Source organism: Arvicola amphibius, chromosome 8 (genome assembly GCF_903992535.2).
Source record: "Arvicola amphibius chromosome 8, mArvAmp1.2, whole genome shotgun sequence".
Taxonomy (NCBI): Eukaryota; Metazoa; Chordata; class Mammalia; order Rodentia; family Cricetidae; genus Arvicola; species Arvicola amphibius.
In genome coordinates, this window is record NC_052054.1 from 116,717,971 (window position 1) to 116,743,019 (window position 25,049).

The following is a 25,049-nucleotide window of genomic DNA, read 5'->3' on the forward strand; positions in this document are numbered from 1 at the left end:
CGCCAAGTCTAACATGTAATTTATGCCCCTCAAGTCCAAGGCAAGCACCCACAATGTTATGGATATATTAACAGCCATAAAATATATTTTATTACTGTGGCAGTGAGATCTCAAGTGCAAGGGCCAATTGGAGGAAGGGTAAGAGGCCAGGACTTCCTACATGGGTATAGCTGAAAAGTGTGCTTCTGCAGTTGGGTCTCTGTTGAGCATCCCACAAGTCACCAGGAAAACAGCGTGGCAGTATATTCTGACACTCCTACCAGCCCCTAGGTGGAGAATCCTTTCACTGTCATGGTCTAGGGAAAGAGAAAAGAAACTCTAACCCCCAATTCAATAAGCTTCCCTTGTTGAAGTAGCACTCACCTTGACCTGATGCGTTCTGATTTGCTGCTGGCACTGGATGTCCCATCACCCTTTGAGGCAGTCATGAGTGATGTTGGCAGAGACCACTAGGAACAAAGACAGTAATGAGGGTCAGTTGAGTTCAAGAAGGGTTGTTTTGTTTTGTTCAAGACAGGGTTTCTCTGTAGCATTTTGGAGCCTGTTCTGGAACTAGCTCTGCAGACCAGGCTGGTCTTGAACTCATAAAGAACTGCACCTGCACCTGCCAAGTGCTGGGATTAAAGGCATGTGGCGTGTGCTACCACTGCCCAGCAGATCTTAGGGTTCTTGTTCAGCTCTGTCACTCTGTAAACACAGGGCTCCACCTGCCCTACCCTACATCATGAGCTCATGTGGTTCTCTCCCAAAAGAGAAAGTTAAGGCTACAGCTGACTTTTTTGATCCTTCAAAGACAGGCATCCGGTGCATTTTGCAAATAACTACATCCTTAAAAGGAGACAAAGAGATGGGGTCTAAGAGGGAAGAAGGGAGGGGTGGGTACCCACATATCCACAAGCCAACCATAAGGCATTTAGGAGCTTGAGAAGAAGCTATGCCCTTACACTGGTACACTCACCAGTGGAGCTGAGTCAGAGACGATCCCCGTGTGGAAGCCTTTGTAGCACCAAGTCCGGAGCAGATCTACTCCTAGGACAACATGAGCAGAGGTTGGGACTAACAGAGAAGAATCAATTGCTTACCTTCTTTCCAAAGAAACCTATTTCTTGGCCTAATGAAATTTAATCTCCTACTAAATATGGTCTCCTATGGGTCAGAAAGGTATATTACCTTTGATCTTGTTTCCATGGTACTTCTGTTCCCACTGGGTGGTGAGAATGTTGAAATATCGTGGCTGCTCAAAAAAACGAAGATAACGAGAAGAGATTCGAGAAGGAAAAATTCTTTCAAATTGACCACGACGAGAAAACTCATCTTCCATCTCAACCAGAACCCGAACATCATCTGGTGTCAAGACATCCAGCACAGATGCATAGAAGTCCTGTGGCCCAAGGAACAGGAAGAAGGGCAATGTGACAGCGTGAGCCAGACACTGAAATAAGCAGCTGGGGTCGGGAACAGAGCTCTAGGGCTCTAGGGCTCCAGGACTCCCACGGGAACTCCCACAGCTGCCTGATCTGAGGTGTGCCAGATCTTCGCCTTATCTCTTCCTAAATCCATGAACTGAGCTCCTGGAGGAAGGCACTCTTGGCTAGGGCCAAGGAACCATTTGGGCTGAAGTAAAAGAGTTTGTTGCTGAGTCAAGGCTAGTGCCTGAGAACTCAGATACGGCAGTCTATGCCTGCCTTTCTCACATCCAGACCCCACATTTACTCTTGCGATGGCTCTCAGGGGAAGAAGTCCATAGGATAAATGTGAGCAAAGAGAGCACAGTGCTAAGAGCTTGGTGACAACCATCCACTTTCCTAGAAAGATATAGGTGCCAACAAATCTCTGTGTATCACAAGATCCTGTTTCTTGGTAAGAGACTCTGATCTAGACAGGAAAGCTGATGTTTCTAGAGCCTTCGATGTTTGACTGAGGGCTGTTGGTAACTGGAGGGAAGATAAATCTCTTACCTGGTCAGGAATTTTCTGGGTCAGGTAATATGCTTTCTTCATCTTCTGTGCAGTAAAATGCTCTGGAGTCATTTGACATTTGTCCCTAGGAGAGCTTGGCAGGCTAAGACAGGTGGACAAAAAGTAACAGGTAGGTCAGCAGCTTCTTGTGCAAGAAAACACAGAGAAAGGATCCAGTGCAAGACTCCTTCACAAATGAAGACACATGGAGATGCTTATCCCTTGAATAGATCACTCTAAAGTATACTCCATTTAAAGAGCTTGTCATCCACTACCAAGTACCATGGGATAACTGAAAGAGTCAGGCACACCAATTTGACAAAAAGAAGCCAGGAGTAAGCCTGACTACAGGATGCTTTAGTTAACACTCACCACAAACCAAGCTCTGCCCTATTGGCTGGGGAACCCTGGGGAAAACACTTTATCTCTGGTAGTTCAGTTTCATTATGACTTTTTTTTAACTTTTTGAGACAGAGACTAATGACTTTTTTAACTTTTTGAGACAGAGACTAACTCTGGAACTCAGGATGGCCAGGAACTCACTATGTAGTCCAAAGCTAGCCTTGAATTCATGTCAATCCTCCTGCCTCATTTATGGGATTATAGACATGGGCCACTACATGGCTATGGTCACCTTTCAGATAGTCCTTTTCCTATGTGATAAAAGAACACCCAGTGCCAGCCTCTAGGCTCGCTCAGTCCCAGTCCCTGCTCACACACCCCACCCCAGCTCACAAGCTCCCTTTCTCACATTCCCATGTAACCTAGAAACACCCCCCCCCCATTTCTCTCGGCTTTCCCTGGAGAAAGCCTTGGTGGCTCAGAGTAAACTTCCCTTCCACCCAGAGTGGTTTTGTTTACTGAGCCCAATTTTCATTCTTCTCGTGCTGAAACCCCAGGAACGGCATAAATGAGCACCCTTCCAAAGAACGTGGCTACCCTGAACCAAGATGCTGATCTGACTTTCCTAAGGTATGCACAAATCAATTGTTTCTACTGCCTTTTGCCACCCACCATATTTGGCCTCATTCCAAATTCTGTCTTGGTCTCTCTAGTGGGTTAAGTGTCACCTGGAGCAGCATGCTTTGTTTTACTATTTACTACAAAAGCCACACCAGAGTGCCAGGAAGCTTTCCCCCTCCCCCCGCCTTGGGCTCACTCACAAGGACAAGGGACACCTCTCCTCTGTGTTTTGAAATATTTCTCTTTGACAAATTTCACATTCTGCTTGGAGACACACCAGATGGAAATTCTTGTCACAATGACACTTTATCCACCTCAGTTCAACTAGCATTCTCTCACCTTCCTCTAGGAACTGCAATTCTGCCTGGGCTCCCACCGCCTGTTCTGCTCTATCTCTTCCTTAAGCACTCCTAGGTAGTTCCTTCCTCGGGCAGAGCTCCTCCCGCAGTCAGCACAGCCTGCTTACATACTCCCGTTGCAGAATATTTGTTTATACTGTGACGATGTATCTTTGCCAAGACACCTCCTGATTGGTTTAAAAAGGAGCTGACTATCCAATAGCTAGGCTGGCAGTCCAAAGATAGTTCAACAAGAAAACTTGCTACCTATGACGCCCAATGTGACCATGTATATCCAAGAAAAGCCTGAAAAAGCTTAAAAAAAAAAAGTTCAGGAACATGGAATCAAACATGGCCTCCTGGTGACCATGGTATCTTGAGCAGGCTCAGCATACAGAGGCATGGTTCTTCTAAGAGACCTGCTGTGCAGCAGAGCACTTGAGCGTCAGCCCACTAAGTAAAAATGCCTGCTACATCAGCACATTTCTAGAGCTGGGCAGTAACCAAGGCTCCCACTGACACAAGCTGACATAAGGCCAGGTTCTCACAGAACTGAGGAGGGCAGAGCCAGGCCACCAGAGCCGCAGGTAGCAGCCTAGCCATTTAAGGTTTGTCTCCCAGTCAGAGAAGGCTGCAGGTGCACAGTAAAATGGTCCAGAGGCCATGCTGGTCCACAGGGTGAATTCCAGGACAGCCAGGGCTGTTACACATAGAAATCCTGTCTCAAAAAACAAAAACAAAGAAAAGAAAGAGAAAATGTCTTGGCTTCAAAATGGAAGTTGGGAAATGTGTTGCATTGAAGGAGAGGTTATATATTTGTTTCCATAGAAAACAAAAAAGTTATGGTTCTATTCAAAATTAATAAAGATCAGATTGATTGGGGGAGACCTGAAAAATCTTGGCTACAGACATGGAAAAACAAAAACAAAACAGAACTGCTGGGTGGTAGTGCACGCCTTTAATCCCAGCACTCAGGAGGCAGAGGCAGGCGATCTCTGTGAGACTGAGGCCACCCTGGTCTATAAGAGCTAGCTCCAGGACTGGCTCCAAAGCTACAGAGAAACCCTGTCTCAAAAAACAAACAAAAACAAAACAAAACAAAAAAAATAAGATTACAGGACAGGAAACATATATGCTGACCCCTCTACTGTGGGAGCAGCTCTGAGACTGGATGAGACATAATAAATCTTGTTGGCTACAAAGTCCTTAAGCCAGCTTGGTTATGCAGTCCGAATGGACTTACAAAGTTGACAGGTGCCTTTTACCTCCTCAAACATAGAAAAAAAAAATCATCTTAAGCTGACTTGTGCACATTGCACATTCCATTCTTGTATTAATGCAAATAAATGTACCTGTAAAAGTTTGTGATTTCAGAAAAAAGGGCCAGACGCAATAAAGACAAGTACCTAGGTGATCCAGTCTCTCAGAATGCCTGTTACAGTTTCCTCAACATTCTACATCCAGAACAATTTCAAAGATGATAGCTAAGATGGTCTAGCCTCACAGACAAGACTTACACAGAGAATAAACTAAAAGTAATAGAGCTAGTTCTCCCAGGACTTGAGCATTATTGTAATTTTATCAGGGTCCCCTAAAGATGCTGGAACCCCCCCCCCCCCTCCAGACAACAAAAAGCAGTCTAGAAAACACGATCTCCCATATTCCCAAGAGGTGGGCTTTTGGTTGTTTGGTGAGTTATAGATGCTTGTCATCATCTGGGGGTGGGGAGTTAGTTGTAAATTATTACTGATCATAGTAAGGGAAGAAACAAGCAAGATTAGATTCAAGAACTTCTTTCTGAAAAAAAAAAGGGGGGGTATAGGAATGCTAGGATATAAAGTAGATTATTGAATCTAAACTAAAAAGCAACTATTAATCTCTAATATTTTACATCAGTATGGATTTTTTTATATATTGATACAAACTTATTTTTGTTAGAAAATACATGTTTTGGGCTGGAGAGATGGCTCAGAGGTTAAGAGCACTGACTGTTCTTCCAGAGGTCCTGAGTTCAATTCCCAGCAACCACATGGTGGCTCACAGCCATCTGTAATGAGATCTGGTGCCCTCTTCTGGCCTGCAGGCATATACAGACAGAACACTGTGTACATAATAGATAAAGATTTACTTTTTTAAAAAAAGAAAATACATGTTTCTACTTTTGATTAAGATAATTTTGTATACTGATATAAATCCAAGGTTATTTTCATTATGTGTGTGTGTTTCAATTTTTTTAAAAAGATTATCTTTTTATGTATACAGTGTTCTGCCCACATGTATACCTGTAGGTCAGAAGAGGGCACCATATCTCATTACTTATGGTAGTGAGCCGCCATGTGGTTGCTGGGAATTAACTCAGGACCTCTGAAAGAGCAGCCAGTGCTCTTAACCTCTGAGCCATCTCTCCATCCCCTACATATTTCTACTTTTGTTTTAAGGTATTGTACCTATGCAGCTCATTTAACAATGTACTGTAATTTCTAGTCTTTGAAATTTATCATAACAAACTATTCAGGGTAATTAAGAAATACAGGTTAATAGTCATCTAACAATCAAATTTGTGACCATGTTAAATATATTTTCAAGGTCAAACAGATATTATTTATATACAGACAGATGGTTTTGAAACACTTCAGAGACTTACATAATATGGCGTTTAAGATGTTTTAAAACCCTAAGGCTTTTCATGATAGTATGACACATCTGTTCTTGGCTGCATCAATTTACAAAAAAAAAAAAAAAAAGATTATGGACATCAAAGAACCTCCATATAGTTTGCTTTTATTGTGGCAAAGTTGGCCAATGGGCAAGAAAATGCCCTTGCCTTGACTGCTGACAGTATGCTGTCGAAATTGGACAAGTAGGACAAAAAAAGAAGGTGACTTCTGAACTTTACCAAGACAAGGTCCTACAAAACTTTCTTGTTTCACGAAAAGTCTGTCAGAGGGCTAGTAGATGGCTCAGAGGTTAAGAGCACTGGCTGCTCTTCCAGAGGTCCTGAGTTCAATTCCCACCAACCACATGGTGGCTCACAACCACTTATGATAAGAAGTTGCATCAAACAAGCAGACAGAACACTGTACACATAATAAATAAATCTTTTTTTAAAAAAAAGTCTGTCAGATATTCTAGATCTATAGGCCAAATATGGATGCCCCAACACTGCAAAGAAACCTTGGGTGACTGTCTAGGCAATCAGCTGTTTCACTTCTATAGTCTGGAAGTTACTTGTTCTGTACTTCCTATTATTTAGGTAATGAATACATCCTTCTAAAATGTCGGATGGAGTTAAAGACTAGATAGAAACTCACAAAAGAGGCATAAAGTATATTAAGGTTGAGAAACAAAAACTTGTTTAGCTAAGAAAAGGGTTTATTTTGTTGTTTTGTTACTTTGTTTTGTTTTGAAGACTAGGCTTCTCTGTGTAATAGCCCTAGCTGTCCTGGAATTACTCTGTAAACCACGCTGGCTAAGAAAAGGTTTTCAGGTCTAAAAAGATACTTTTAGGATAGTAATACAAGTTATGATAGCAAATGGTTTAGGTATAAGACTTTGGATTCACTAATGTAGGATACATAATACAGTACTTTCTCTGAATTTGCCAAATACAAATGGACAGGACATTGTCAATGTAATTCTTACCTGATACTTATCCTTATAGTTAAACCCTTCCCTTTTTATTTAGACAAGACTTGGTAACTGTTCTTACTGTATATAATTTAACTGTGTTAGAGTTAAACCCTTTCCTTTTTATTTAGACAAAAAGGGGGAAATGTTGTGGAACATTTGTTTATAATGTGAAGATGTGTCTTTGCCAAGGTTTAAAAAGGAGCTGAATCGCCAGGCGGTGGTGGCATACACCTTTAATCCTAACACTTGAGAGGTAGTGACCGGCAGATCTGTTTGAGTTTGAGGCCAGCCTGGTTTACAAGAGTTAGTTCCAGGACAGGTCCCAAAGCTACACAGAAACCCTATCTTGAAAAACCAAAAAAAAGAGATGAATGTCCAATAGCTAGGCAGGAAGAGGTAAGGTGGACTTCAGGGCACTGAGAACTCTGGAAAGAAGAAAGGTGGAGTCAGGGAGAGTACAGAGGAAGTAAAGGATGGAAGATTTAAAAAACGTGTTAATTTAAGTTATAAGACCTAGTTGAGGCTGGGTAGTGGTGTCGCACGCCTTTAATCCCAGCACTCAGGAGGCAGAGGCAGATGAATCTCTCTGAGTTCAAGGCCAGCCTGGTCTACAAGAGCTAGTTCCAAGACAGGCTCCAAAGCTACAGAGGAACCCTGTCTCAAAAACCAAAAAACAAAACCAAAAGACCTAGTTGAGATAAGCCTAAAGTAAAGGACAAGCTTTCATAACTAATAAATAGTAAGTCTCTCTCTGGGTCGTTATTTGCAGGCTGGAGGTCCACAGAACGCTTGCTAAACTCCTCCTGTGGAATTTCATTTTACACCCACCCCCAGCTCATTCTTGGCCTCAATACAGATCAATGGCCAAAGATTGTATGCTTGCTTTTCATATGGCAACAACTTTTGCTACTGCACAAACAAATGATCCCCAAATCACTTATATCTAAACTTACTCTGCTCTATACTTCCAAGTCTCTTATCTTTAAGGTTTTTCTACTTCCCAGCTAAAAACTTTATTTCTATGATTTCTCTATGTTCTGCTCAAAAAAAAAAAAAAAAAAAAAAAAAATTCTTAAGACTGCTGTAAACTCTCAAGATTTTTAAGTTCATTGGTCATGGTTAAAAAAAAAACTATAAAAATTTTTATCCAAATTTGGCTTAAAACATAACAAAAGACTTATAGCTAAAAAAAAAATCTTACATGGGTAATCTTAATTTCCTACAACTTACTACACATGTAACTTTGATTCAACTCTTGTTTAAAAACATGGACCTACCAAAACAACAACAAAAAACGATATTTTAAATAGTAATTACATGTTTGGCAGCCATATTTACTAAGGTTAAAGGATAGATGCCACATGACTTCACCATTTTAAGATGACTACTAAGGCAACACCTATAGAACCTCTTAGTCCTACTGAGCTTTTGGTTTATCACTGTATCTCCTTTTAGACAACAGCAAGTCTCTAAAATATTTTGGATTAGTATGAATTTTTGTATGATTAGAAATCCCGACAGGCCGGGTGGTGGTGGCACATGCCTTTAATCCCAGCACTCGGGAGGCAGAGGCAGGCGGATCTCTGTGAGTTCAAGACCAGCCTGGTCTACAAGAACTAGTTCCAGGACAGGCTCCAAAGCCGCAGAGAAACCCTGTCTCGAAAAACCAAAAAAAAAAAAAAAAAGAAAGAAAGAAAAGAAATCCCGACAGTTACAAAAGTATACTCAGGTTAACATAACTTAGAAATGTATGTCTAACCACTTACTTATGTCTGATAACTCTGTTCAACCCCAGACTTCTAAAAATCTTTTAAATAAGAAACAATATAGGTATGTTTGATAAATAAGGCTTATAAATTCCTACAGTCTACTCAAGTTCACAGTAATATATGTTTAACCTCTTTGTCTTCGCTAACTTTGTTAAGCTTCAAGTATTTGGATAAACTGAGTCATACAAGAAACTATAACATTCTATAATGGTGTACTATAAAAGACTAACTTGTAAAGATTATATAATTCATTTAGTGACACGCTTTATTTAGCCTGCTGTATATGTTTAAAGCAAGTAACTTAAAACAAGTTTGTTTAAATTAGGTATACTTAATAGATGATGATCCTCAAACTCTTCAGAGATCTGCTGAATATGGCATTTTAAATTTTCAATAAAATAATTTCCCAAGATAGATACAAACACCAGCTACTAGTGGGAATCCTAAGGTACCCAAAGAAGACAGACAGGGCGTGACTGCACTTGATTTGTGGCAACACTAATCTCTGGGCACAACTTCTCCATGCCTCACTTGCCACCGGAGTGTGGACACTGCTGGGCTGACTGCTCTACTCTGTGGTCAAAGTAGCGGCAGTCCCTCAAGTTCCACTACAGAAACATCTCTCAGACCAAAGGCTGACGCTACTCTATGCTGTAGCTGAAGATTTAATGCTGTCCAGTATGGAAGCCAAAAGCAGACCACTGCCCCAAACGAAGCCACTGGAACCTAGGGCAATCTTCTAGGTAGTGGGTAAGTTTCTACCATTTTAACTGATATGTAGGCCATTTGGATTATATTTCTTGCTATAATTTATGCTTCTCAGGTCTCTGGGATATTGACTGACTAACTGTATTTTTAACAGCAATGAGTATACCAGCTCCTCCCCCATGTAAGGCTACAGCTTCCTTCTCCTCATATGTAGAACTCAGGTCTCAGGCCTGGCTTTCTTAGAGTTACTAGGTTTCCAGCTGAGGAAGACAGATGGCCTTGATCCTAGACTCTGAAAGGAATAAACTCACAGATGCATATAACACAAAATCATTTTTGTATCCCAAGTTTTTACTTGACTCAAAGCCATGAGTCTATCTACAGCTTTCTCTCCAATGTGGATTTCTATATAGATTATGATCAGTGGTCGATAACGCTAACATACATTATTAGACTTTTCTTTTTGTAAACTTAAAAAGTTCTTGCAAGCTTCAGGAAGTCCACTTGGATCTACCTCTCATAGGTCAAACAGAGAGAACTGACTCCCTTGTGGCACATGGAATAACTCAGATAACTGCTGAACAGGGCCAAGTACACCTCCAGACACACACAGTGGGTAAAGTAGATCAGCCACCAAGAATATCACCTAACTTGCATATGATACCCTGCCCTGCACCTCTAAGTGCTGGGATCACAGGTGGGAAATAGCTGCTGGAAGTCAGCACTCTACCCACTCACTCTCTTGGGCTGAATGGCCCTGGACTGATTACTGCTACAGGATCTTCAGTGTCCTTATCTATAAACTACAATACTAATATGAGCCCTACAGAGTTGAGTAGACACACTGTGTTTCCTTAACTATCCCAGGTACTTACTAAATATTACTTTCCTCTCCTCAAGAATAGTTTCAAAGCTTTGGAGGTATGAAGGAAAATCTCCAAATTGAGGTATTTCATAAAGATGTCTAGAACTAGGCTGTGATGGACAGGGAATCTGGATGAGGGGCATCTTTAGAATGAAGAAACCACGTAAGCATAGGAAAGGTCACTACCTAATCCTTGAGGATCTGCCAAGGCACCAGAATCAGGCAGAATAGAAACAAACACCCAGAAAAAGTAGCTGGAGCCTCCAATGTCCAAGTAAGGAGGTTAGATTTGATCCTTGGTCCCCGTGGAGATTTCTGAATAGAAGTAAAGTAATCAGACTTACTTTCAGAGTACTGATGTGGCAGTGGTGTGTGGATGGACAGCAGAGGAAGTTTGAGCCATAAAGACCAAGCAGGAGAGAGGTTCCCAAACACATTCCCTCCCCAAATCATAATGGGGCTGCTCATGCTGCCATCCCAACCTAGGGAAGCTGAGAGGCAGACCTTGTGCTAGAGCCGCTGGAGCTGCTGGGGCTGCTGGAACTGGAGAGGATGTCCTCCATGTTGGGCAGAACAAAGCCTGCCAGGTTCAGGAGATCTCGGATCATCTGGCCCTTGATGCTGATGTCCAGGGGAGAATTAGAGTGGAGGCTGCAGGGGTAGAATGCAAAACAGGGTCAAAGCAGCATTCCAGAAAGATTCTGGGTCCTACATCCAAATGAGGGCTTCTTAAAATACCCACATGTGTGAGCATCTTCAACAAATATGCTCAGCTGGGAGATGGTGGCGTACACTTTTAATCCCAGCACTTGGGAGGCAGAAGCAGGTGGATCTCTGTGAGTTCAAGGCCAGCCTGGTCTACACAGTGAGTACCGGGACAGCCAGAGCGACAATAGAGAAACCCTGTCTCAAACAAACAAACAACAAGACAAATACCCTCAAAGACAACAAATAACCTCATACAGCTTGATGAATCTGCCCATGCCCTTGGTTTGCTAGAAAATGGTAGGGGTCAACAACTTTTAATAACCCCTCTCTATTCTTAAAGATCCTAAGTAACGGCAAAGAATCAGTGAGTCAGTAAATACAGAGCATGACAAGAAAAAAGTGAAGGAAGACTTTCCCAGGTCAACAAAACAATGACAGGGATCCTGAGGGTGAAAGACGGGCTCTACTCTGCGGAACTAACACCACCACCTACCTTGGCGAAATGTTGACTTCGAGGACCCAGGGTTTTAGGTTCTCATCAAGCATGATGTCAAAACCAAAGAGTTCATGACAGCTGTAGGGGCGCCGCACATACAACTTCAGTAGGTTGGTCACGTAGGGCTCTGACCTGCCAGTGGGATATCTAGAATTAGGAGGGCAGAAACAACTTTCTCTTTAAAAGTGCCTCCTCAGAGTCAGCATGGGAATACATGCATGCAATCCCCATGTAGAAAACAGGAAAGTAGAAGCAGGTTAGTTAGAAGTTCAAGGCCAACCTTGGCAACATCAGACCATCTCACGATGGTCATCATCATGAACACCATCCCTCCCCACCCAGAAACAGTGGCTCTTAAGGGATGTGCTTGATCTGGGCCATCACCTTGATGAAGTTTGGTAAAATGAGCAGTATGGTGGTTAGAATGAGAATGTTTTTCATAGGCTCATATATTTGAACAGCTGGTTCCCAGTTGGTTAACTGTTAGGGAAGGATTAAGAGGTATAGCCTTGTTGGAGAAGGTATGTCACTTGTGGTGGGCTTTGAGGTTTCAAAAGTCCAAGTCATTCCCAGTTAGTTCTCTCTGCCTTGCGCTAGCTCCCTGGAATCTTAAATCCCAAATTAAATGCTTCTATAAGTTGCCTTGGCCAAGGTATTTATCACAGCAACAGAAGAGAGACTAAGACAGCAGAATTTAACTCTGCTTCTTCCTATCTCCTGTCCTCCAAACTGAAACAGAAAATGGGCACATCTTAGAGCACAGCAGAGAGGCAAGGTGAAAACATGAGGGTCCATGGCACACCCAACAGCCGAAGCAGCACTGAAACTCACGAGATGATGGTTTTGACAACAACATCCTTTATCTTCTCCCAGATGGCATCACTATTAATTCCCTTCTGGCTCAGATAATTCCACAAAGCTTTCAGTGCCCTGAAGGGGAGAAGGAAGTATTTGGGGTTATGTCCTAGAAATGAGTGACAAGAGAAAAAAATAAGGAGTAAGAAGCTAAAGATACCTCCTTTGTATCCCCCCAAAGATATTTTGAAATAAGAAAGAGATGCATCTGGATGCAAACAAACCAATTCTGAAGTGACAAGTCACTATACTCTTCAACTACTGCCCCAAACCTCCCAAAGGCAAAGCCCTACCTAGGTTCAAGACAGAGTTTTGATAGAGACACACTGCCCTCAGTACCATTTGTGGCCCTGGCAGGCTGTCTCATCAGCATTGGCCTGGTACTCCGCATTCTTTTTATTGACACTGTAGTTGGTCAGGTGCATGAACTTGTTGCTAAGACTCTTCATGGAAGGGGAATACCTGGAAGTGAGAAGAACGGCAGAGGCAAGATGGCAAGAGCAGATGGAAATGGGCAGATATTTCCCCAGGAAGGAGATAGGACAAGCGCACAGATTTGTTCTGCTCCTGAAAATCCCAAGTTCTAGAACAACACAGCTAATCTACTTGGCAACCTCAGTACTTCAGAACTCTTTCCTCATTTCCCACCCTCCCACCTTCCTTAGTAATGAAAACCACCAAGATATCTGTGCCCTTTCTGCTCAGAGTCCTCATCCCAACCAAACAAAGAAAGTCACCCAGTGTCAGAGGAATGCCTCACGACCAGCACATACTTGCAACTGGCAAAGCGGACGAGTCCATCCGAAAAGAGGTAAATCCGTAGAGGATCATAAGAAGTAACGTAAACATAGATCCGAAGATCAAATTTGCTGCCACTAATGAGGTAGGGCTTGTGTAGATACCTGCAGAGAGGAGAGGCTAACTTTACACACAGCCAGATGAATGAGCAAGCTGTGGTGAGAACTCTCAGCAGTTGACTAAGGAAGGTCTTTGGCTGGGAGGTCATGAGGCAAAACACTATAAGAAGATAATCCAAGAAGACAGGAAGATGGAGAGAGGAATGTGAGCTAGGTAGGCTCACCTCTGTACCAGGAGGGGCCTGCGCTTGGGGAGCTGACTCCATTTGTGAATGACCTGAATGCCAATGCCTCGAGCAGATGCTGGCTAGAAGTCAAAGGGAAAGGAAATGAGATCCGCTGCTTTCCCCTCGTCCCATCATCTGCTCCCTTTGCCCCACTCACTGGCTTTACAATCCACTTCTGGCGGCTACTGCTCTCCCATGCTTTGCGCAGGAGCTTGGCATCCTGGGGCAGGATAAAGGACTGGGGGAAAAAACTGAACTCTTTCTTGCCAAAACGGCTCTGCATGCGAGACAGGTTCCGCCACAGCCGGTCCTTCCTCCCAATCTGGAAGGAGCCTGGAAAGTGGTTTAGCTACAGAAGGGACAAGAGGCAAGCAGAGGGAAAAGGCAGAGGTGAGACCAAGAGAAACAAGATAAGCCCCACCCCATCATTCCAACATCCCCTGCAAAACAAAGTTCAAGGTCCTTTCTAGCTTTTCTTTTGCTATCTAGACACAAACTAGAGTCACCTGGAAGAGTGAACTAATTAAAGAATTGCCTGCACCGGACTAGCCTGTGTGGGCATTTTCTTGATTAACTACTGATGTGAGGCTCACCTTGGGCAGGGCTATCCCTCAGTAAGTGGTTCGGGTTATATGAGAAAGCAAGCTGAGCAAACCATGGAAAACGAGCAATGCTTCTCCAGAGTCTCTACTCAGTTCCTGCCTCAACTTTCCTCAGTGATGGACTGTAAGCCAAAGTAACCCTTGCCTCCCCAGACTGCTGGCCAGTGCTTCACCACAGTGACAGAGAGGCAGACTAGGACAGTTATGATAGTCACCTTGAGTACAATGGGAAAGCTATCACCTATTTTCTCATGACAGCATGTGAGACAAGGAAAGGAAAGCACCAGGCCATGGGGGAGTCTGGGGCAGGAGGACACAGTGTTCCAACAGAACCGCAGAACCCTCTCTCCATAAATGTAGCTTGCAGAGAAGAAGCAGTTAGTGGTGGTAACGGGAAACTCATCAACTAAAAACAGACAAGACCTCTCAAGACATGGAGTGAAAAGCACCTGGCAGCAACAGGACTGGGGTGGGAGACACTTCGCTGAGACCCCCACTGTGCTCTCTAGAACACTCCTCTGTAACCGTCCTCACCTAAATGCCCTTCCAACACTCTCTCCACTGCCCCAACAACACTCTCATCCTGGCCTGGTCAGTGGGACAAGCTCCTTGGGAAGGACCCACCTTCTGATGCTCTCTAATGGATCGAAAGCCAGGAGACTTCATGTGGTGACCCCAGCAGCCCAGCCAGTCATCATTCCCTGAAGAAGGCAAGCAGGAAGTCAGTCTCACTTAACAGCTCTGGCAGACTCTGGGACAGAGCAAGGCCTCACCACTGAACTCTCAGAGTTACCATGGAGCTGCCCTACCCGAGGCCAAAACAATGGTCTTCTGCCTCCCAATTCTGAGCAACTGGCTCAGCCCAGAGGACTTTCAGAGCTATACCCTTCTATGAGGTTGGAAGCTCCAAGACAGGGTTCCCACATACAACAGGGGGTCTCTAAGGCTCTACTCCTGTCCAAAACCCATCTGTCAGGGCACGCAGTTCAGAGTAACTCACTCTTACTGATCTTGAAGTGCGACCGTCCAATGGTCTGCTTGACAATGTTAGGAGTCACTGTGCTCATCTTCCACCGGAGCAGCTTCCTCTGTTCCCAGGGAAGTTTCTCCACTGGGGAAAGGCAAGGGCAGACGGTCACAGTGAGGCGATGAAAAAGATGGCAGTGGTGCCCATTCTTTCCTAGGCAGACAAATCACTACAGATTGCTCCAGATCAGGTTTAGAGAACTGCCCTTTATGGAAAGGGGGCTGTGCAGGAGTGAGGAGCAAAGGAAAGGCTGGAAGCTGACAAAAACCAAATAGAGGCCATGTGCTAAGCCAGAGATTATGAGACTGAGAAATGTCAAAGGACAGACAAGTAAAGTCCACAATAGAACCTACATCCTGTGGAAACTGAGCACAAAAAGAGCCATTCTGGAAGAGCTCTCCCATCTTGTCCCCTCCGTCCAGGTTAGCTGGCATCCTCCTGTGAGTTCCTCTGGACTGTATCCCTTGCTTACATTTACCTCTTTCATCCCGAGTTCCAAAATAGATGGTAGGGGACACATTGGGGAAGAGACTGTAGATGAGGGCTGGTCGCACAACCTTCTCATGATTGGGAAGGGATTTGGACATTAAATCCACACAGCTCCTGTGATGAAAAACCAAACAGAATGAGAAAGGGACAGCTTTGAGGTGTTAACAGGATTGCATAGGATTCTGAAAAGACAAGGGTTTGACAGTTGTTATTCAAGTATGAACTCATACAGTGCTAGAGCTAATCTACCTATAGATTTGTACATCATTAAGAGTCAAAGAGCCCAACACCCTGATAGCACATCTCCAATACCCCGTGATAAACTTCCCCACCATGGTCGGGAAAGACCCACAAGGGTTCTGGGAGAGGAAGTGGACACCAGGAGAAGACTGCTATACTATAACAGAGAAAGGAGGAAAGAAAGGATGGCAGGGGAACTGAAAGGAAGATACAGAAATGTTTTTGTTTCTGTTTTGTGTTTTGGTTTCTTCGAGACAGGGTTGTTCTATGTAGCTTTGGCAGTCCTGGAACTTGCTCTGTAGACAAAGCTGGCCTCAAACTGATAGAAGATCCGCCTGCCTCTGCTTCCCAAGTGCTGGGATTAAAGGTGCGTGCGCCCGGCCCATAAATATTTTACGTGAGAAAAGAGCAAAAGAAAGAGAAGCAACAGTGAAACTCCTGCCTGCCCTATGCTCTAGCTCACGTGAGAACATAGCTGGCTGTGTCCTTCTCTGCTCTGGACAACACTCCTGACTTTGGTAGCAACACAGGTCTAGGTCTCATAGACAGAGGGAGGAGGAGAACCCTGGGCCAATGGGCTAGGTACTACTGAGCCAGCTCAGTAGGCACCAGCCACTCAGGTACAAGCCACTGGTCCAAACAATTTCTTTAAATAGCATGAAAGGTGAAGAAAGGTTTTTCTCTTTACACTGAACTGATATGAGCCACAAATATTACTGTAAGGTTAATTTCAGATTGTAAAGAAAAGAAAAAACAAAACAAATATCTCAGTGACAGAGCCCTTGCCTAACTGAGAAGGCCCTGCGCTTGACCCCTAAGACTGTGACAATACTTTTTAAAAAGTATTTTCAATACAATAGAAACAGGCTCTATATGTAAAATAATTCAGTGTTCTATAACTTAGATTTCTTCAAATTTGTTTTTAAGACAGGAACTCCTACGTAAAGGCAAGGCTGGTCTCAAATTCCCAATTTTCCCACCTCGGTGTCTCAAGTGCTGGCATTGGGCACACGTGGTGAAACTGAAGAGAATGAGCTACGACACAAAACAAGGCCGGAGATAAGGCGGCACAGAAAGCATCTACATTTCTGGGCATGTGTGTCCAAGAAATAAAGACTTGTGTGTTGCAGGCTATTCAAACAACCTGGGGACTGTTATTTACTGGAAAAACCTGTTTCTAGTTGTTGTGTGGCTCAGCCCTAGCACATACCTTGATCCAAGTGCCTTCTGCTTGATATAAACGGTCTTAAAATAAAGTCAATCACAGGTCAAGAAGTGGAGCAAGCAACCAGTTGACAGGAACTGAACACAGGATTATTAAGGAAAAAAAGAGACTAAGAGATAGTCAGGAAGACGGATAGAAACACACAGGAAGTAGAGGGGAGGGGCATTCAGTCTGAGTTTTTGAAACAGTGTAGAAGGGGGAGGCTTCTGGAACATCAGAGGAGGAGGAATGAGGTCAGCCAGGTGCTTCTCTGCCTGAGTTTGCAGACTTTAACCACAGCATCTAGGGTCTTTATTGGTAAAATCGAACAATTGAGATTTTTAACATTCATGCTCACATAAAATACGACTATGATTCTTTTTGGTAACTTCACTAATAGTTCAAAGTTAGAAACAACCCAAATAGGTGAATGGTGAAGCTAATGGTAATTTGTAAGTAGTGTGTGGCAGCAGCAGTGGCAAAAGCTGAAGTCATTCTAACATCTACAGTCACAAGGTCTGGGCCAGCCAGGGCTGTATGAAACTAGGGGCTGGAGAAATTGCTCAGTGGCTAAGAGCACTTATTCTCACAGAAGATCTGGGTTCAATTCCCAGCATCTATAGTTCAGCTTACAACCACCCATACATAACTCCATTTCCAAGGGATAACACTCTCTCTCTCTCTCTCTCTCTCTCTCTCTCTCTCTCTCTCTCTCTCTCTCTCTCTCTCTCACACACACACACACACACACACACACACACAGAGAGAGAGAGAGAGAGAGAGAGAGAGAGAGAGAGAGAGAGAGAGAGAGAGAGAGAGAGAGAGAAAGAGAACACTTTTAAAAGGAAAACTAAGGAGAGACCCCACAAACAGAACTGGACTTATCCTTAGGCAAGGCTGTAAGCTATGACCCTGACCCTGGAACATTTCATCTCCTTCAGTATTTTTACTGGTCTCTAATGACCCTCACTGTTAGTATCACATGATTCTGCACAGAAGCAGAAAATGCAATACAACTATTGCTGGAGGCAGAAAGATCACCTGAGATTCTGAGTCTGGGGACCAGGGCAAGAATCCATCTCTGATTTATTTTTCCTATGTTGTCAAATACAAATCTAATAACAGGAAAACTGAGCATGACGGTTCCATTTGGGATTCCAGTACTCGACAGGCTGAAGCAGGAAGGTTACCATGAATTCAAAGCCAGCCTGGCCTATACAGCAAATTGTTCTTGATAGAGTCTGAGATCAAACCCAAGGCCTCATGCTAGCCAAGTACTCTACCAGCAAGCTAAATCCTTCACCCATGAGTTTTATCTTCTCCATCTGGAAGGCTAAAGGGTTGGTTGTGCAGCTTTCTTGATGACAGACAGCCCACAAATGAACACACAGCCACTCTTGTATGTGAAAAGGTAGGACTCATTACGCCTACGCATCTTTCTCTTATGGCAAATGGAGGTACTTTAATTGGTATCCAGTATCTGCAACCAGAACCAGCTTCACTTTTATAAAACCAAGATAGGGTGGGCTTAAAAAGACAAATTATGCAACAGACTGAGAACACATATGCCAGGATTTCCGTTCCCATCATAGAAAGATTTAACTTTATTTCTTTTGTTTTCCAGATACCTCTGCCTTCATCTTGCTGGCTTGATACTTTAGAGTCAATAAAGATGCTGCCACACCATCATATTTACAGACATGGGCAGCTTTGTTCATGCTAACCTAGACACAGAGGTCTTCTCAGCTACAGGTAAAGCAGAGCAGACACACAAAAAGTAGCCAGTGTCAAAGTATGCTGGAAAGCCTTGATAGACAAGGCTATATTTTAATTAAAAATGAGAACAGATATTTTGCACTAAAAACAAAATGCCAATTTTTTTGTTCATTGAGTTTATTTTACTTTTCTAATTTTTTACATTTACTATGTGTGTGTGTGTACATGATTGCCAGTGTCATTCAAGTCGGGGACACTTGAGGGAGTTGCTTCTCTCTTTTATCATGCGAATTCTGGGGCTTGAACTCAGTCATCAGGTGTAGGAGCAAGTGCCTTTACAAGCTGAGCCACCTTATTACCCTTAATTTTCCATTCCTTTGCATTTTTAGAACAGAAAAACCTTCAATATTCAATAATTCAGGAGTTCTTATTTTTTTTAAACAAATAATGAAGACAAAGCCTAATTCTGAGGCAAGGTTAGAAGGGAAACAAAAAAGATTATGATGGAGGATGAGATTTATTCTGTTGGTTTTTTTTTGTTTGTTTGTTTTTGTTTTTTTTCAAGACAGGGTTTTGCTGTAGTTTTAGAGCCTGGCCTGGAACTAGCTCTTGTAGACCAGGCTGGCCTCGAACTCACAAAGATACACCTGCCTCTGCCTCCCGAGTGCTAGGATTAAAGGCATGTGCCACCACTGCCCAGCTTTATCCTTTATTTTTTGAGCTAGTATTTTGTATAGGCTGGCCTCAAATTTACAGTATTTATCCAGCATCAAATTCTGGAGTACTGAGACTAATGCCATAGCACCTAGAACCAAAAGAGTCTTACTTGGGGCTAGAGAAACGGTTTCAGCTTTGCAATAGATCTGAGTTCAATTGTAGCATCCATATCAGGCAACTCATAACTGCTTATAACCTGATCTCCAGGGAATACAAAATCTTCATCGGGACTCTAAAGCCACCTGCATTGACTTACACTGAGCAAGTCAGGAGGAACGAGTCAGGTAAGACATGTTCCTCCAAGGCTTCTGTTTAAGTTTGTACCTTGAGTTCCTGTTTGACTTCCCTTCATGATGGACTGCGATGTGTAATTGTGAACTGACACACATAAATCCCTCTCTCCCCAAGCGACCTAACTAACAAGTGCCTAGTCGTTTATTTTTAATTTTTATAACTTATTTACTTGTGTGTGTGTGTGTGTGCGTGCGTGCGTGCGTGCGTGCGTGCGTGAATGCGCTAAGGGGTGCACACATGCCACAGTGCATATATAGATAACAGAAGACAACTTTTGGGGGAGATTGGTCCTCTTCTCCCAGCATGTAGGTTCCAGGGATAAACTCCAGTTCAGGTTTGGAAGCAAGCACCTTTATATTCTGTTTGGTCCAAATGTGTTTTAAATAAGAGTCCTTAAATAAGTTCTAAAAGCCTTTTACAGAATAACATGCTTTAAAAAAAATGCTTCCAGTATCTCTTGACATCGCATCCCAAAATGTTTGTTCTACAAAGGACTTGAATAAACGGCAAGGCATAATGGTGCATATTACTGCTCAAAGCACTCCGGCAGACCCCTATGAGTATATAGATAAGACCAGCCTTATCTATATAGTGAGGTCCATGACAGCCAGGGCTATGTAGAGACCCTGTCTCAAAAAAATCAAAAACACTTCTTAAACTACAGTTACATATAAAAACAGACAAGAAACTTGATGAGAATGAATTAGGGTTCTCAGGGTCAGTTAGGATAATGTCATTACAACCTTCACGTGCAAGGAATGAGCATCTGCCAATGATCTGCATAGCACTCACCGAGATATTATTGCCACCGACTCGCTGGGGGAGACGATACTTAAGGAAGAGCACTCTGAGTCTCCTGTGGAGGAAGAACAGAGAAATCCTCACTAGAAGATGGTGCTGCATGTGCACCCTCACCGAGCCCAGGCAACTATGTGTGTAGCATCCTGGGCTCTGCAGTGAGCACCACCTCTGCTCTGCATTGCATTCCTCACAAACTCCTAAGTTAGGCCCCACAGCAATGTGAGTCAAGCCTGGCACGCACTGTCATCCCCCTTCCCTAGTGGATGGTGACCAAACTCCGCAGTCAGAGGCAAAAGGATTCCTTACCCTCCTCTTCTTCATTTTCATCATGGCTGCAGCTATCTTCCAAACCTAGTTCATCTTCTGTATCTTCAGGCTCCACCTGGTTTGGCCGGAGGTCAGTAGCTGAACTGAAAGAAAAGAGTCATGCCTCCACCCAAGCCAGCTCCATAAAAGCAGCAGCACTGGAGTCTCATCCCTTCACTGTTTCCCAGAAACAGTCTCCTCATCACTACGTCATCTCTTGCCTGGACCTCATAAACTATTTCTCAGGTCCTCCGAATTTAGGTCCAGCCATAGCTCCTCAGCTTTACATCCCTTATCTGTACATCATTCTGTCTGAAGTCTGCTTACAGTATGTAAGTTTAAAATTCTGCATACAAAAGTCATCAGTGAGTATCTGGTAATTTATATGTTTTTGGGATGCTCACTGGGAACTCAGAAGGCCTTGGTGGATCGAGGTTCTGGAACAGTAAGACACAAGAGAAGGAATCAACTATGTCTGTCTTCAACTCTAAATGGCTGTCATACCAGGAATGCATGGGAATGCAATCTGGTTTGTCGTAAGTTGAAAAGTCATAGACCCTAAGATGTGGTTATCTGGAATTCTTACTTCTCCCCTGGTAATAACCTAAAACAGAGATGGGCAAATTCTCCAAAGAAACTATCAGTAAATATGTTGTTTTATACGTCATTCCGTCACAACTTTCCAACTCTACTGTTGTAGCAAGAAAGCAGTTAAAACAGTAAAAAAAAAAAAAAAAAAAAAAAAAAAGGACAAGGTTGCATCCAATAAAACTTTATTTGTAAAAGCAAGGTTTAGTCTACAGGTTAGTTTTCCTTCCCCACCTTAAAATGAATCCCTACATTAGAGTAAAAACTAAAACTTGTAGGACAGCCAAAAAATAAAGCCAACTATAAGAGATAGAAAGCAGCAGTGTGGGGGCTGGGGAGATGGCTCAGTGGTTAAGAGCACTGAATGCTCTTCCAGAGGACCCGGGTTCAACTGTCTGTTCACAACTGTCTGAAGATCCAGTTCCAGGGGATCTGACACCTTCATACCAATGCACATAAAATAAAAGTTAAATAAACTATAAGAAATGTTTAAAAAAAAGAAAGCAGCAGTGTGCCCAGATTATGGTGTAACTACCGTTCTGTTCTAAAGGAACCAAAGACAGGGTGCAGCTTACCGGCTATCCCCAGCACATGAGCTCAGCTCCTTGGCTTCCTCAGGTTCCTTCCCAGGCTGGTCAAGATGGACAGAAGAAAGGCGAGTGGCCACGTCAGCTACACCTAGAGGCTGGAGGGAAGAAGGGGGAACAGGAGCTCGGTCTTCTCCAAGTAATTGGGGGTCAACTACAGACCCACAGGTAGGACTGGGGTTGAGCCCATGGACATGCGAGGCAAGGAGGTGAATGCTGATCCTTTTGGTACAAAAGACTGTACTGTCCAACCCCAAGGTGTCTGAGGCACCAGGAAGGATCCCACTGTCTAATCCAATGTCCTCCTGAGGAAACCGCTGACCCATCAGAGGTTTCCACCGCCTGCTTCTGTTGAGAAGACCCCACTGGAAGCTGGGATTCACAAAACAAGCCTGTTCAAACTGGTAGCCTTGCCGTGGCATCTTCTCAAAGCCTTTTGCAGTCAACTTCCTCACAGCCTCAGTGAAGTGTACCTCTTTAGCAGCGCTCTGGGAATCCGAGTTCTCCTCCAGGCCATAGGGATGTGCCTCCATCCTAAAGTTACTCTGACTGCACTGGGAAGAGGTAACACTGGCTGTGGATATGTTGAAGGTACTAGGGGTAGATAAGGTGGTAGGGGCGGTGGCATCATCTAAGACAGTGCCAATGCTTTGGGGCCCCTTGTGGTCACCAGGCTGGGGTACACAGTCTCCAGTACCCCCTGAATGATGCCAGGAGACAGGTTGGATCTTGGGTGAGGATACTGGCTTCAGGCCATCTGTGGCTTGTGATAAGGGCACTTTAGTGCTATTTGGCCTCATGAAGGAGTTGTTGTTCAGCATGGGCTTATAGGAGGACAGTGGAGGAGATGCAATCTTCCCTGAGATGGCTGAGGACAAGCTCTTCCTTGAAGGATTTTCCCCAGCTGCTGCCAGTGAGAGGTATGGATCAGTGGGTGAAGACGCCATGGGCTGGGCCATGGGGAAGACTGCAGAAGATGTGGCTTTATTGGCAGTGACACTGACAGGGAGACCCTTCTGAGGGAGAGAAAACGATCTTTTCTCTGATGGGCTGGAACGCACGCAGAAAGATTCCAGTTGCTGATACGGTTTTTGCCTCACGTTGGTGCGGCGGTACAACAGAGTGTTGCTGAACAAGTCAGGGAGAGACTGCAGGTAGCAGGGACTGCTGTGACCTGCAATGACAGCTGTGGTCCCAGAGCTACATAAAGTGCTAGGGCAAAAGAAATAGGCTGGCTGGGGTGGGACTCCCAAGAAACTGGTGCCCAGCCCCGCTGACAGAGTGCCTACGTGCTTCCTTTCCAGCTTCCAGATTGGCTTCACCTGCTGATGGGCCTGAGACCAGACTTTGACCTCTGAGGGTTTCTCAGGTGGTGAAGCAGACACTGTGCCTGAGGGATGTCTCTGCTTGAAGCTGTTTCCTCGGCGCAGGCCAATATTGTAGGGTTCTGTTCCTGCTGAGGCCATGAGGGGCCCACATCATGGCAACATAGCCTCATGGCCTGGCTCAGGTAAGCTGCCACACACCTCTAGCACCAGCTGCATCCTTGTATCTGTCAGCCTGTGGGGAGAAAAATGATTGGAAATGCTGCCAGCTTGTCAGGATGGGTCCTATGCTATGTAAGTAATAGGGTTTTGCTTCCGTTTTAGTGACCAGTCTTGGTCATCATTTGGGGTCCTGAGAGAAGAACACACTTCCAGGGAGCTTGCAGAGGCCTTTCTGAGGCCTTCGTAGGATCAAATCTGGCTTTCTCAAGGACTAAGACTTTAAGGGTCCACTAGTGTGAGGCTGCTCATGTGTCCACACTCTCAGAAAGCTTGCTTCTCTCCAAAGAGAAGTAGTTGTTGAGTAGATATGAGCAAGAGACACACACATATAAATATGGAACTGTCAAAGAAAAAAGTTGAAGCATGTTTTAAAAAAAAAATAAGAACTGATTAAAAGCATCCTGGGCTGCAGCTGAATGACTGCCTTCTCTAATATGGCAGGTCTGAAAGTGGCAAAGGTCAGACTGTACTCCCCTCTCAACTCATTCAAAAAGCTCAAAGGTCCAAAAACACATTTGCTCTATTGTTCTTGCTCTACCTCAACTTTTTTTGGTTTTAAAAAAAAAAAAAAAAAAAAAAGCAACAAACAAACAAAAACCAAAACAAGGCAAATTGAGAGAGAAACAGAAAATTTCCCAGCTCACTCTGAAATCTGAGCAGAGACAGCAATTTCATCTCTTCAAGAATCTTGTCAACCATTCAGGCTAAAATTCCAACCTACATACTAAAAACAAGGAAGCTGGACCTAAACACCAACACTATCCTCAGCGACCATAATGGAACAGAGAACTGAGAAAGCGGCACGGGGAGGGGCAGGAGAGACTTCCATCCCAGGACCCAGACTGCAGTTTGGCTGCTCTCTGGGGTGGAGAACTTGCCTTGTTCCTCCAAATTTCTCTATAAAGCAGTATGTGCCCCATCTTGTCTCACAATTTCTTCAGCATGGTCACTGTCTAGATAGAACTCACAAATCACTCTCTAGTTTTCGTAGCTGTGGGAAAAGGTGGGTCTGCCTGCATGACCACATCCAGAGGGAAATAACACCTATCTATTCACCTCAGAAGATGACATCCTGATATCCCTACCAAGAGAGCTAGAGAGAAGGAATTAGCAGGGAAAATTTTGGTTCAAGTTGCATTTATGATATAAAAATAGGAAAAGATTTTATATTTTGATTAGAGTATTGTCCGAGATCCCTGTCTACAACTATCAAAGGGAAGGTGCCAACAAAGACCCTGACCAAGTCATGCAACATTGTTCTCCTTTCCTACAAATGCTGACCTACAGAGTTTTTGTATCCTTTTCAAGAATACAAAAACATAACAAAACAATAGTGAGCTAAAAACAGTTTAAGTGCTATAAACAATATTGAGGTCAGTATCCTCAAAAACAAGAGACAAAACTCCACTCAAGTCCAAACGACAGAAATCATGTTTAAGAGACAATTACTCTGTACAGGTATAATAGAGAAGACTAACGCTGAAAGAGTCAAGCCCATGGCTGGGCGGTGGTGGCGCACGCCTTTAATCCCAGCACTAGGGAGGCAGAGGCAGGTGG

The 25,049-nt window shown here is 43.8% G+C and overlaps 1 protein-coding gene across 3 annotated transcripts in view; it reads right to left on the reverse strand.

The window, feature by feature from the left end:
* The window catches only part of Ttll4 (tubulin tyrosine ligase like 4), a 41,070-nt gene that overhangs the window by 4,435 nt on the left and 11,586 nt on the right, over positions 1 to 25,049 (reverse strand). The window contains exons 2-19 of one of the 3 annotated variants that reach the window (XM_038339052.1): positions 22,419 to 23,505; positions 21,934 to 22,043; positions 20,771 to 20,874; positions 20,456 to 20,519; positions 15,482 to 15,606; positions 14,977 to 15,087; positions 14,601 to 14,677; positions 13,532 to 13,723; positions 13,372 to 13,454; positions 13,064 to 13,192; positions 12,630 to 12,752; positions 12,267 to 12,365; positions 11,433 to 11,567; positions 10,736 to 10,882; positions 1,959 to 2,061; positions 1,171 to 1,381; positions 959 to 1,029; positions 364 to 449 (exon numbers count right to left, since the gene is read on the reverse strand). In XM_038339052.1, the coding sequence (XP_038194980.1) occupies positions 364 to 449; positions 959 to 1,029; positions 1,171 to 1,381; positions 1,959 to 2,061; positions 10,736 to 10,882; positions 11,433 to 11,567; positions 12,267 to 12,365; positions 12,630 to 12,752; positions 13,064 to 13,192; positions 13,372 to 13,454; positions 13,532 to 13,723; positions 14,601 to 14,677; positions 14,977 to 15,087; positions 15,482 to 15,606; positions 20,456 to 20,519; positions 20,771 to 20,874; positions 21,934 to 22,043; positions 22,419 to 23,411 (2,963 nt within the window). In that variant the 5' untranslated portion in view covers positions 23,412 to 23,505. Of the gene's footprint in view, positions 1 to 63; positions 267 to 363; positions 450 to 958; positions 1,030 to 1,170; positions 1,382 to 1,958; positions 2,062 to 10,735; positions 10,883 to 11,432; positions 11,568 to 12,266; positions 12,366 to 12,629; positions 12,753 to 13,063; positions 13,193 to 13,371; positions 13,455 to 13,531; positions 13,724 to 14,600; positions 14,678 to 14,976; positions 15,088 to 15,481; positions 15,607 to 20,455; positions 20,520 to 20,770; positions 20,875 to 21,933; positions 23,506 to 25,049 lie in introns of those variants that run through there. The other 2 variants (XM_038339051.1, XM_038339050.1) reach the window with 2 other exon arrangements.